This window comes from Eucyclogobius newberryi, unplaced genomic scaffold (genome assembly GCF_026437365.1).
Source record: "Eucyclogobius newberryi isolate DKJ021-1_F unplaced genomic scaffold, fEucNew1.0.hap1 SCAF_19, whole genome shotgun sequence".
Lineage (NCBI taxonomy): Eukaryota > Metazoa > Chordata > Actinopteri > Gobiiformes > Gobiidae > Eucyclogobius > Eucyclogobius newberryi.
Window position 1 is genome coordinate 5,744,535 of NW_027315823.1, and position 12,833 is coordinate 5,757,367.

The 12,833-nt window shown below is 45.0% G+C and overlaps 1 protein-coding gene across 1 annotated transcript in view; it reads left to right on the forward strand.

Moving 5' to 3' along the window:
* itpr1a (inositol 1,4,5-trisphosphate receptor, type 1a) overlaps positions 1–12,833 on the forward strand; it is a 201,634-nt gene that overhangs the window by 174,053 nt on the left and 14,748 nt on the right. The window contains exons 54-55 of the mRNA XM_072451506.1: positions 7,108–7,297; positions 11,486–11,569. Coding sequence (XP_072307607.1) covers positions 7,108–7,297; positions 11,486–11,569 — 274 coding nt within the window. The remainder of the gene's footprint in view (positions 1–7,107; positions 7,298–11,485; positions 11,570–12,833) is intronic.

Genomic DNA, 12,833 nt, shown 5'->3' on the forward strand with positions numbered 1-12,833 from the left:
TCGTGTCCCTTAGTATCCCTCTATCGTGTCCCTTAGTATCCATCTATTGTGTCCCTTAGTATCCATCTATTGTGTCTCGCTGTATCCGTCTATTGTGTCTCGTGGTATCCATCTATCGTGTCCCTTAGTATCCATCTATCATGTCCCTTAGTATCCATCTATTGTGTCCCGCAGTATCTATCTATTTTGCCCCGCAGTATCCATCTATTGTGTCCCGTAGTATCCGTCTATTGTGTCCCGTGGTATCCATCTATTGTGTCCCGTAGTGTCCATATATTGTGTCCCACAGTATCCATCTATCGTGTCCCACAGTATCCATATATTGTGTCCAGCATTATCCATCTATTGTGTCCCGTAGGATCCATCTATTGTGTCCAGCATTATCCATCTATTGTGTCCCGCAGTATCCATCTATTGTATCCCGCAGTATCCGTCTATTGTGTCCCTTAGTATCCATATATTGTGTCCAGCATTATCCATCTATTGTGTCCCGTAGTATCCATCTATTGTGTCCCACAGTATCCGTCTATAGTATCCCGCAGTATCCGTCTATTGTGTCCTTCAGTATCCATCTATTGTGTCCCGCAGTATCCGTCTATTGTATCCCGCAGTATCCGTCTAGTGCGTCCAGCATTATCCATCTATTGTGTCCCGCAGTATCCATCTATTGTGTCCCGTAGGATCCATCTGTTGTGTCCCACAGTATCCATCTATTCTGTCCCACAGTATCCATCGATTGTGTCCCTTAGTATACATATATTGTGTCCCGCATTATCCATCTATTGTGTCCCGTAGTATCCATCTATTGTGTCCCGTGGTATCCGTCTATTGTGTCCCGTGGTATCCATCTATTTTGCCCTGCAGTATCCATCTATTGTGTCCCGCAGTATCCGTCTATTGTGTCCCGTGGTATCCATCTATTGTGTCCCGTAGTGTCCATCTATTGTGTCCCACAGTGTCCATCTATCGTGTCCCTTAGTATCCATCTATTGTGTCCCGTAGTATCCATCTATCGTGTCCCTTAGTATCCATCTAGCATGTCCCTTATTATCCGTCTATTGTGTCCCACAGTATCCATCTATCGTGTCCCACAGTATCCATCTATTGTGTCTCGTGGTATCCATCTATCGTGTCCCTTAGTATCCATCTAACATGTCCCTTAGTATCCGTCTATTGTGTCCCGTGGTATCCGTCTATTGTGTCCCGTGGTATCCATCTATTTTGCCCTGCAGTATCCATCTATTGTGTCCCGCAGTATCCGTCTATTGTGTCCCGTGGTATCCATCTATTGTGTCCCGTAGTGTCCATCTATTGTGTCCCACAGTATCCATCTATTGTGTCTCTTAATATCCATCTATTGTGTCCCGCAGTATCCATCTATTGTGTCCCGCAGTATCCGTCTATTGTGTCCCGCAGTATCCGTCTATTTTGTCTCGTGGTATCCATCTATCGTGTCCCTTAGTATCCCTCTATCGTTTCCCTTAGTATCCATCTATTGTGTCCCGCAGTATCCATCTATTGTGTCTCGCTGTATCCGTCTATTGTGTCTCGTGGTATCCATCTATCGTGTCCCTTAGTATCCCTCTATCGTGTCCCTTAGTATCCATCTATTGTGTCCCGCAGTATCCATCTATTGTGTCTCGCTGTATCCGTCTATTGTGTCTCGTGGTATCCATCTATCGTGTCCCTTAGTATCCATCTATCGTGTCCCTTAGTATCCCTCTATCGTGTCCCTTAGTATCCATCTATTGTGTCTCGCTGTATCCGTCTATTGTGTCTCGCGGTATCCATCTATCGTGTCCCTTAGTATCCCTCTATCGTGTCCCTTAGTATCCATCTATTGTGTTCCGCAGTATCCATCTATTGTGTCTCGCAGTATCCGTCTATTGTGTCTCGTGGTATCCATCTATCGTGTCCCTTAGTATCCATCTATCATATCCCTTAGTATCCATCTATTGTGTCCCATGGTATCCATCTATTGTGTCCCGTAGTGTCCATCTATTGTGTCCCACAGTATCCATCTATCGTGTCCCTTAGTATCCATCTATTGTGTCCCGTAGTATCCATCTATTGTGTCCTGTAGTATCCATCTATTGTGTCTCTTAATATCCATCTATTGTGTCCCGCAGTATCCATCTATTGTGTCCCGCAGTATCCATCTATTGTGTCCTGTAGTATCCATCTATTGTGTCTCTTAATATCCATCTATTGTGTCCCGAAGTATCCATCTATTGTGTCCCGCAGTATCCGTCTATTGTGTCTCGTGGTATCCATCTATCGTGTCCCTTAGTATCCATCTATCGTGTCCCTTAGTATCCATCTATTGTGTCCCGCAGTATCCATCTATTGTGTCCCGCAGTATCCATCTATTGTGTCTCGCAGTATCCATCTATTGTGTCCCGCAGTATCCATCTATCGTGCCCCTTAGTATCCATCTATTGTGTCCCGTAGTATCCATCTAGCATGTCCCTTATTATCCGTCTATTGTGTCTCGTGGTATCCATCTATCGTGTCCCTTAGTATCCATCTATCGTGTCCCTTAGTATCCATCTATTGTGTCCCGCAGTATCCGTCTATTGTGTCCCGTGGTATCCGTCTATTGTGTCCCGTGGTATCCATCTATTTTGCCCTGCAGTATCCATCTATTGTGTCCCGTAGTATCCATCTAGCATGTCCCTTATTATCCGTCTATTGTGTCCCACAGTATCCATCTATCGTGTCCCTTAGTATCCATCTATTGTGTCCCACAGTATCCATCTATTGTGTCCCGCAGTATCCGTCTATTGTGTCTCGTGGTATCCATCTATCGTGTCCCTTAGTATCCATCTAACATGTCCCTTAGTATCCATCTATTGTGTCCCGCAGTATCCGTCTATTGTGTCCCGTGGTATCCGTCTATTGTGTCCCGTGGTATCCATCTATTTTGCCCTGCAGTATCCATCTATTGTGTCCCGCAGTATCCGTCTATTGTGTCCCGTGGTATCCATCTATTGTGTCCCGTAGTGTCCATCTATTGTGTCCCACAGTATCCATCTATCGTGTCCCTTAGTATCCATCTAACATGTCCCTTAGTATCCGTCTATTGTGTCCCGTGGTATCCGTCTATTGTGTCCCGTGGTATCCATCTATTTTGCCCTGCAGTATCCATCTATTGTGTCCCGCAGTATCCGTCTATTGTGTCCCGTGGTATCCATCTATTGTGTCCCGTAGTGTCCATCTATTGTGTCCCACAGTATCCATCTATTGTGTCTCTTAATATCCATCTATTGTGTCCCGCAGTATCCATCTATTGTGTCCCGCAGTATCCGTCTATTGTGTCCCGCAGTATCCGTCTATTGTGTCTCGTGGTATCCATCTATCGTGTCCCTTAGTATCCCTCTATCGTGTCCCTTAGTATCCATCTATTGTGTCCCTTAGTATCCATCTATTGTGTCTCGCTGTATCCGTCTATTGTGTCTCGTGGTATCCATCTATCGTGTCCCTTAGTATCCATCTATCATGTCCCTTAGTATCCATCTATTGTGTCCCGCAGTATCTATCTATTTTGCCCCGCAGTATCCATCTATTGTGTCCCGTAGTATCCGTCTATTGTGTCCCGTGGTATCCATCTATTGTGTCCCGTAGTGTCCATATATTGTGTCCCACAGTATCCATCTATCGTGTCCCACAGTATCCATATATTGTGTCCAGCATTATCCATCTATTGTGTCCCGTAGTGTCCATCTATTGTGTCCCGTAGGATCCATCTATTGTGTCCAGCATTATCCATCTATTGTGTCCCGCAGTATCCATCTATTGTATCCCGCAGTATCCGTCTATTGTGTCCCTTAGTATCCATATATTGTGTCCAGCATTATCCATCTATTGTGTCCCGTAGTATCCATCTATTGTGTCCCACAGTATCCGTCTATAGTATCCCGCAGTATCCGTCTATTGTGTCCTTCAGTATCCATCTATTGTGTCCCGTAGTATCCATCTATTGTGTCCCACAGTATCCGTGTATAGTATCCCGCAGTATCCGTCTATTGTGTCCTTCAGTATCCATCTATTGTGTCCCGCAGTATCCATCTATTGTGTCCCGTAGTATCCATCTATTGTGTCCCGCAGTATCCATCTATTTTGTCCCTTAGTATCCGTCTATTGTGTCCCTTAGTATCCATCTATTGTGTCCCTTAGTGTCCATCTATTGTGTCCCTTAGAATCCATCTATTGTGTCACGCAGTATCCATATATTGTGTCCTGCAGTATCCATCTAATGTTTCCCGTAGTATCCATCTATTGTGTCCCGCAGTATCCATCTATTGTGTCCCACAGTATCCATCTATTTTGTCCCGCAGTATCCATCTACTGTGTCCCGCAGTATGCATCTATTGTGTCCCACAGTATCCATCTATTGTGTCCCGCAGTATCCGTCTATTGTGTCCCGCAGTATCCATCTATTGTGTCCCACAGTATCCATCTATTGTGTCCCACAGTATCCGTCTATTGTGTCCCTTAGTATCCATCTATTGTGTCCCGCAGTATCCATCTATCGTGCCCCTTAGTATCCATCTATTGTGTCCCGTAGTATCCATCTATCGTGTCCCTTAGTATCCATCTAGCATGTCCCTTATTATCCGTCTATTGTGTCCCACAGTATCCATCTATCGTGTCCCTTAGTATCCATCTATTGTGTCCCGCAGTATCCATCTATTGTGTCCTGCAGTATCCATCTATTGTGTCCCGCAGTATCCATCTATTGTGTCCCGCAGTATCCGTCTATTGTATCCCGCAGTATCCGTCTATTGCGTCCTTCAGTATCCATCTATTGTGTCCCACAGTATCCTTATATTGTGTCCAGCATTATCCATCTATTGTGTCCCGTAGTATCCATCTATTGTGTCCCGCAGTATCCATCTATTGTGTCCCACAGTATCTATCTATTGTGTCCCTTAGTATCCATCTATTGTGTCCCACAGTATCCATCTATTTTGTCCCGCAGTATCCATCTACTGTGTCCCGCAGTATGCATCTATTGTGTCCCACAGTATCCATCTATTGTGTCCCGCAGTATCCGTCTATTGTGTCCCTTAGTATCCATCTATTGTGTCCCGCAGTATCCATCTATCGTGCCCCTTAGTATCCATCTATTGTGTCCCGTAGTATCCATCTATCGTGTCCCTTAGTATCCATCTAGCATGTCCCTTAGTATCCGTCTATTGTGTCCCGTGGTATCCGTCTATTGTGTCCCGTGGTATCCATCTATTTTGCCCTGCAGTATCCATCTATTGTGTCCCGCAGTATCCGTCTATTGTGTCCCGTGGTATCCATCTATTGTGTCCCGTAGTGTCCATCTATTGTGTCTCGTGGTATCCATCTATCGTGTCCCTTAGTATCCATCTATTGTGTCTCTTAATATCCATCTATTGTGTCCCGCAGTATCCATCTATTGTGTCCCGCAGTATCCGTCTATTGTGTCCCGCAGTATCCATCTATTGTGTCCCTTAGTATCCCTCTATCGTGTCCCTTAGTATCCATCTATTGTGTCCCGCAGCATCCATCTATTGTGTCTCGCTGTATCCGTCTATTGTGTCTCGTGGTATCCATCTATCGTGTCCCTTAGTATCCCTCTATCGTGTCCCTTAGTATCCATCTATTGTGTCCCGCAGTATCCATCTATTGTGTCTCGCTGTATCCGTCTATTGTGTCTCGTGGTATCCATCTATCGTGTCCCTTAGTATCCATCTATCATGTCCCTTAGTATCCATCTATTGTGTCCCGCAGTATCTATCTATTTTGCCCCGTAGTATCCGTCTATTGTGTCCCATGGTATCCATCTATTGTGTCCCACAGTATCCATCTATTGTGTCCCGTAGTATCCATCTATTGTGTCCCACAGTATCCATCTATCGTGCCCCTTAGTATCCGTCTATTGTGTCTCGCGGTATCCATCTATCGTGTCCCTTAGTATCCATCTATCGTGTCCCTTAGTATCCATCTATTGTGTCCCGCAGTATCCATCTATTGTGTCTCGCAGTATCCGTCTATTGTGTCTCGTGGTATCCATCTATCATGTCCCTTAGTTTTTTCAGTCGGGTTAAAGTGACGTATGACAGGTTTTTACAATGTTCGAATTCTGACTTTATTTGGTGTGTTTATATCTTTCGTGCATACAAATGATAGTTTTACACCAATCAAGCAGGTATTTGTGGAGAAAATGTTGAAAAATCTGTAGAAATTGACAGGAAGTGACATCACACCAGGGACACTCATTCCAGTCAAAGTTTATGCAGAATTTACACAAACAAACAACTTTTTTGATGCTCTAAACATTAATGCAACAATATAAACTTCCTCTCATATATTTTTATTTGATAAATTTAAAAAACGGTGACATTAGATGAATTTTGGCCCAGTGTTTGCTGGGTAATTTCCCAGTGTGAGGCCAGCTTCGGTCCGTGTTACGTCCTGACTCTGGCACCAGCAGGAGGCCGTGTTCAGTCCTGAATCTGGCACCAGCAGGAGGCCGTGTTCAGTCCTGACTCTGGCACCAGCAGGAGGCCGTGTTCAGTCCTGACTCTGGCACCAGCAGGAGGCCGTGTTCAGTCCTGACTCTGGCACCAGCAGGAGGCCGTGTTCAGTCCTGAATCTGGGCACAAGCAGGAGGCCGTGTTCAGTCCTGACTCTGGCACCAGCAGGAGGCCGTGTTCAGTCCTGACTCTGGCACCAGCAGGAGGCCGTGTTCAGTCCTGAATCTGGGCACAAGCAGGAGGCCGTGTTGGGTCCTGACTCTGGTCACCAGAAGGAGGCTGTGTTGGGTCCTGACTCTGGCACCAGCAGGAGGCCGTGTTGGGTCCTGACTCTGGCACCAGCAGGAGGCCGTGTTCAGTCCTGACTCTGGCACCAGCAGGAGGCCGTGTTCAGTCCTGACTCTGGCACCAGCAGGAGGCCGTGTTCAGTCCTGACTCTGGCACCAGCAGGAGGCCGTGTTGGGTCCTGGACTCTGGCCCAGCAGGAGGCCGTGTTCAGTCCTGAATCTGGGCACAAGCAAGAGGCCGTGTTGGGTCCTGAATCTGGCACCAGCAGGAGGCCGTGTTCAGTCCTCACTCTGTTCTTGTCCATTTGCAGTTGTTTGACCTGGTTTATCGGGAGGAGACTCTGCTAAACGTGATCAAAAGTGTGACCCGGAATGGCCGCTCCATCGTGCTGACCGCCGTGCTGGCCCTCATCCTCGTCTACCTCTTCTCCATTGTCGGCTACATTTTCTTCAAAGACGACTTCATTCTGGAGGTGGACCGCATTCCTAACTCCACGCTGAGTACGTCCTGCTCTGGGCCGCACCCCTTCAGCTCCATCATCACTCCATTATCACTCCTTCATCACTCCATTATCACTCCATTATCACTCCTACATCACTCCATTATCACTCCTACATCACTCCATCATCACTCCATTATCACTCCATCATCACTCCATCATCACTCCATTATCACTCCGTCATCACTCTATCATCACTCCATCATCACTCCATTATCACTCCATCATCACTCCATCATCACTCCATCATCACTCCATCATCACTCCATCATCACTCCATCATCACTATTATCACTCCATCATCACTCCATCTTCACTCATCATCACTCCATCATCACTCTATTATCACTCCATCATCATTCCATTATCACTCCATCATCACTCATCATCACTCCATTATCACTCCATCATCACTCCATTATCACTCCATCATCACTCCATTATCACTCCATCATCACTCCATCATCACTCCATCATCATTCCATTATCACTCCATCATCACTCCATCATCACTCCATTATCACTCCATCTTCACTCCATCATCACTCTATTATCACTCCATCATCACTCCATCATCACTCCATTATCACACCATCATCACTCATCATCACTCCATTATCACTCCATCATCACTCCATCATCACTCCATTATCACTCCATTATCACTCCATCATCACTCCATTATCACACCATCATCACTCATCATCACTCCATTATCACTCCATTATCACTCCATCATCACTCCATCATCACTCCATTATCACTCCATTATCACTCCATCATCACTCCATTATCACACCATCATCACTCATCATCACTCCATTATCACTCCATTATCACTCCATCATCACTCCATCATCACTCCATCATCACTCCATCATCACTCCATTATCACTCCATCATCACTCCATTATCACTCCATCATCACTCCATTATCACTCCATCATCACTCCATTATCACTCCATCAACACTCTATCATCACTCCATCATCACTCCATTATCACTCCATCATCACTCCATCATCACTTCATCATCACTCCATCATCACTCCATTATCACTCCATCATCACTCCATCATCACTCCATCATCACTCCATCATCACTTCATCATCACTCCATTATCACTCCATTATCACTCCATCATCACTCCATCATCACTCCATTATCACTCCATCATCACTCCATCATCACTCCATTATCACTCCATCATCACTCCATTATCACTCCATCATCACTCCATTATCACTCCATCATCACTCCATTATCACTCCATCAACACTCTATCATCACTCCATCATCACTCCATTATCACTCCATCATCACTCCATCATCACTTCATCATCACTCCATCATCACTCCATTATCACTCCATCATCACTCCATCATCACTCCATCATCACTCCATTATCACTCCATCAACACTCTATCATCACTCCATCATCACTCCATTATCACTCCATCAACACTCTATCATCACTCCATCATCACTCCATCATCACTCCATCATCACTCCATTATCACTCCATCATCACTCCATTATCACTCCATCATCACTCCATCATCACTCCATCATCACTCCATTATCACTCCATTATCACTCCATCAACACTCTATCATCACTCCATCATCACTCCATTATCACTCCATCATCACTCCATCATCACTTCATCATCACTCCATCATCACTCCATTATCACTCCATCATCACTCCATTATCACTCCATCATCACTCCATTATCACTCCATCATCACTCCATTATCACTCCATCAACACTCTATCATCACTCCATCATCACTCCATTATCACTCCATCATCACTCCATCATCACTTCATCATCACTCCATCATCACTCCATTATCACTCCATCATCACTCCATCATCACTCCATCATCACTCCATCATCACTTCATCATCACTCCATTATCACTCCATTATCACTCCATCATCACTCCATCATCACTCCATTATCACTCCATCATCACTCCATCATCACTCCATTATCACTCCATCATCACTCCATTATCACTCCATCATCACTCCATTATCACTCCATCATCACTCCATTATCACTCCATCAACACTCTATCATCACTCCATCATCACTCCATTATCACTCCATCATCACTCCATCATCACTTCATCATCACTCCATCATCACTCCATTATCACTCCATCATCACTCCATCATCACTCCATCATCACTCCATTATCACTCCATCATCACTCCATCATCACTCCATTATCACTCCATTATCACTCCATCATCACTCCATTATCACTCCATCATCACTCCATTATCACTCCATCAACACTCTATCATCACTCCATCATCACTCCATTATCACTCCATCAACACTCTATCATCACTCCATCATCACTCCATCATCACTCCATCATCACTCCATTATCACTCCATCATCACTCCATTATCACTCCATCATCACTCCATCATCACTCCATCATCACTCCATTATCACTCCATTATCACTCCATCAACACTCTATCATCACTCCATCATCACTCCATTATCACTCCATCATCACTCCATCATCACTTCATCATCACTCCATCATCACTCCATTATCACTCCATCATCACTCCATCATCACTCCATCATCACTCCATTATCACTCCATCATCACTCCATCATCACTCCATTATCACTCCATTATCACTCCATCATCACTCCATTATCACTCCATCATCACTCCATTATCACTCCATCAACACTCTATCATCACTCCATCATCACTCCATTATCACTCCATCATCACTCCATCATCACTTCATCATCACTCCATTATCACTCCATCATCACTTCATCATCACTCCATCATCACTCCATTATCACTCCATCATCACTCCATCATCACTCCATCATCACTCCATTATCACTCCATCATCACTCCATTATCACTCCATTATCACTCCATCATCACTCCATTATCACTCCATCATCACTCCATTATCACTCTATCATCACTCCATCATCACTCCATCATCACTCTATTATCACTCCATCATCACTCTATTATCACTCCATCATCATTCCATTATCACTCCATCATCACTCATCATCACTCCATTATCACTCCATCATCACTCCATTATCACTCCATCATCACTCCATTATCACTCCATCATCAATCCATCATCACTCCATCATCACTCCATCATCACTCCATTATCACTCCATCATCACTCCATCATCACTCCATTATCACTCCATCTTCACTCATCATCACTCCATCATCACTCTATTATCACTCCATCATCACTCCATCATCACTCCATTATCACACCATCATCACTCATCATCACTCCATTATCACTCCATTATCACTCCATCATCACTCCATCATCACTCCATTATCACTCCATTATCACTCCATCATCACTCCATTATCACACCATCATCACTCATCATCACTCCATCATCACTCCATCATCACTCCATTATCACTCCATTATCACTCCATCATCACTCCATTATCACACCATCATCACTCATCATCACTCCATTATCACTCCATTATCACTCCATCATCACTCCATCATCACTCCATCATCACTCCATTATCACACCATCATCACTCATCATCACTCCATTATCACTCCATTATCACTCCATCATCACTCCATTATCACTCCATTATCACTCCATCATCACTCCATCATCACTCCATTATCACTCCATCATCACTCCATTATCACTCCATCATCACTCCATCATCACTCCATTATCACTCCATCATCACTCCATCATCACTCCTTCATCACTCCATTATCACTCCATCATCACTCCATCATCACTTCATCATCACTCCATCATCACTCCATCATCACTCCATCATCACTCCATCATCACTCCATCATCACTCCATTATCACTCCATCATCACTCCATTATCACTCCATTATCACTCCATTATCACTCCATCATCACTCCATTATCACTCCATCAACACTCTATCATCACTCCTTCATCACTCCATTATCACTCCATCATCACTCCATCATCACTCCATCATCACTCCATCATCACTCCATTATCACTCCATCAACACTCTATCATCACTTCATCATCACTCCATCATCACTCCATTATGATGATCAATATGATGCATAAATATGGTCAAACACAAGACTTTATCAGTTTGATCTTTTTCCTTCTCGTGCTTTTTGCAGAAAACGGGGGTGAGTTTCTGGCTGGAGGAGTGTGCCCTGGTGGAGAGGAGGGGAACTGCACCAGTGGAACACTGCACGAAACAGGTCAATAAGAATATGATGGAAATGTGAGAAAAGTGTGCGTAAAAGGTTGTGTAGTTTATATAATGAATGTCTAATATCTAGAACCTGTAAAAAGATAATTTTAAAGTTGGATTTTTGCCCGATATTTTGCAATTGTTTTTGTCAACGTGCTGTTGCCCTGGCGACAAGAGATATTGGAATTTCCCCTTTTTTTTGAAGATGAAAAAAGTGTTTGTCCCGGGCCTTTTATTCACAAACTATTTTAAACTCACAGTAACTGAAAGTAAAAGTACTAAAACGATCTCCGCGTGACTTTTTCGACCTTAACGTCGGCCCTTGTGACCCTTCTGACCTTAACGTCGGCCTTTGTGACCCTTCTAACCTTAACGTTGGCCCTTGTGACACTTCTGACCTAAACGTCGGCCCTTGTGACCCTTCTGACCTTAACGTTGGCCCTTGTGACACTTCTGACCTTAACGTCGGCCCTTGTGAACCTTCTGACCTTAACGTCGGCCCTTGTGACCCTTCTGACCTTAACGTCGGCCCTGGTGACACTTCTGACCTTAACGTTGGCCCTTATGACCCTTCTGACCTTAACGTTGGCCCTTGTGACCCTTCTGACCTTAACGTCGGCCCTTGTGACCCTTCTGACCTTAACGTCGGCCCTTGTGACCCTTCTGACCTTAACGTTGGCCCTTGTGACACTTCTGACCATAACGTTGGCCCTTGTGACCCTTCTGACCTTAACGTTGGCCCTTATGACCCTTCTGACCTTAACGTTGGCCCTTATGACCCTTCTGACCTTAACGTCGGCCCTTGTGACCCTTCTGACCTTAACGTTGGCCCTTGTGACCCTTCTGACCTTAACGTTGGCCCTTGTGACACTTCTGACCTTAACGTCGGCCCTTGTGACCCTTCTGACCTTAACGTCGGCCCTGGTGACCCTTCTGACCTTAACGTCGGCCCTGGTGACCCTTCTGACCTTAACGTTGGCCCTTGTGACACTTCTGACCTTAACGTCGGCCCTTGTGACCCTTCTGACCTTAACGTTGGCCCTTGTGACCCTTCTGACCTTAACGTTGGCCCTTGTGACACTTCTGACCTTAACGTCGGCCCTTGTGACCCTTCTGACCTTAACGTCGGCCCTTGTGACCCTTCTGACCTTAACGTCGGCCCTGGTGACCCTTCTGACCTTAACGTCGGCCCTTGTGACCCTTCTGACCTTAACGTTGGCCCTTGTGACCCTTCTGACCTTAACGTTGGCCCTTATGACCCTTCTGACCTT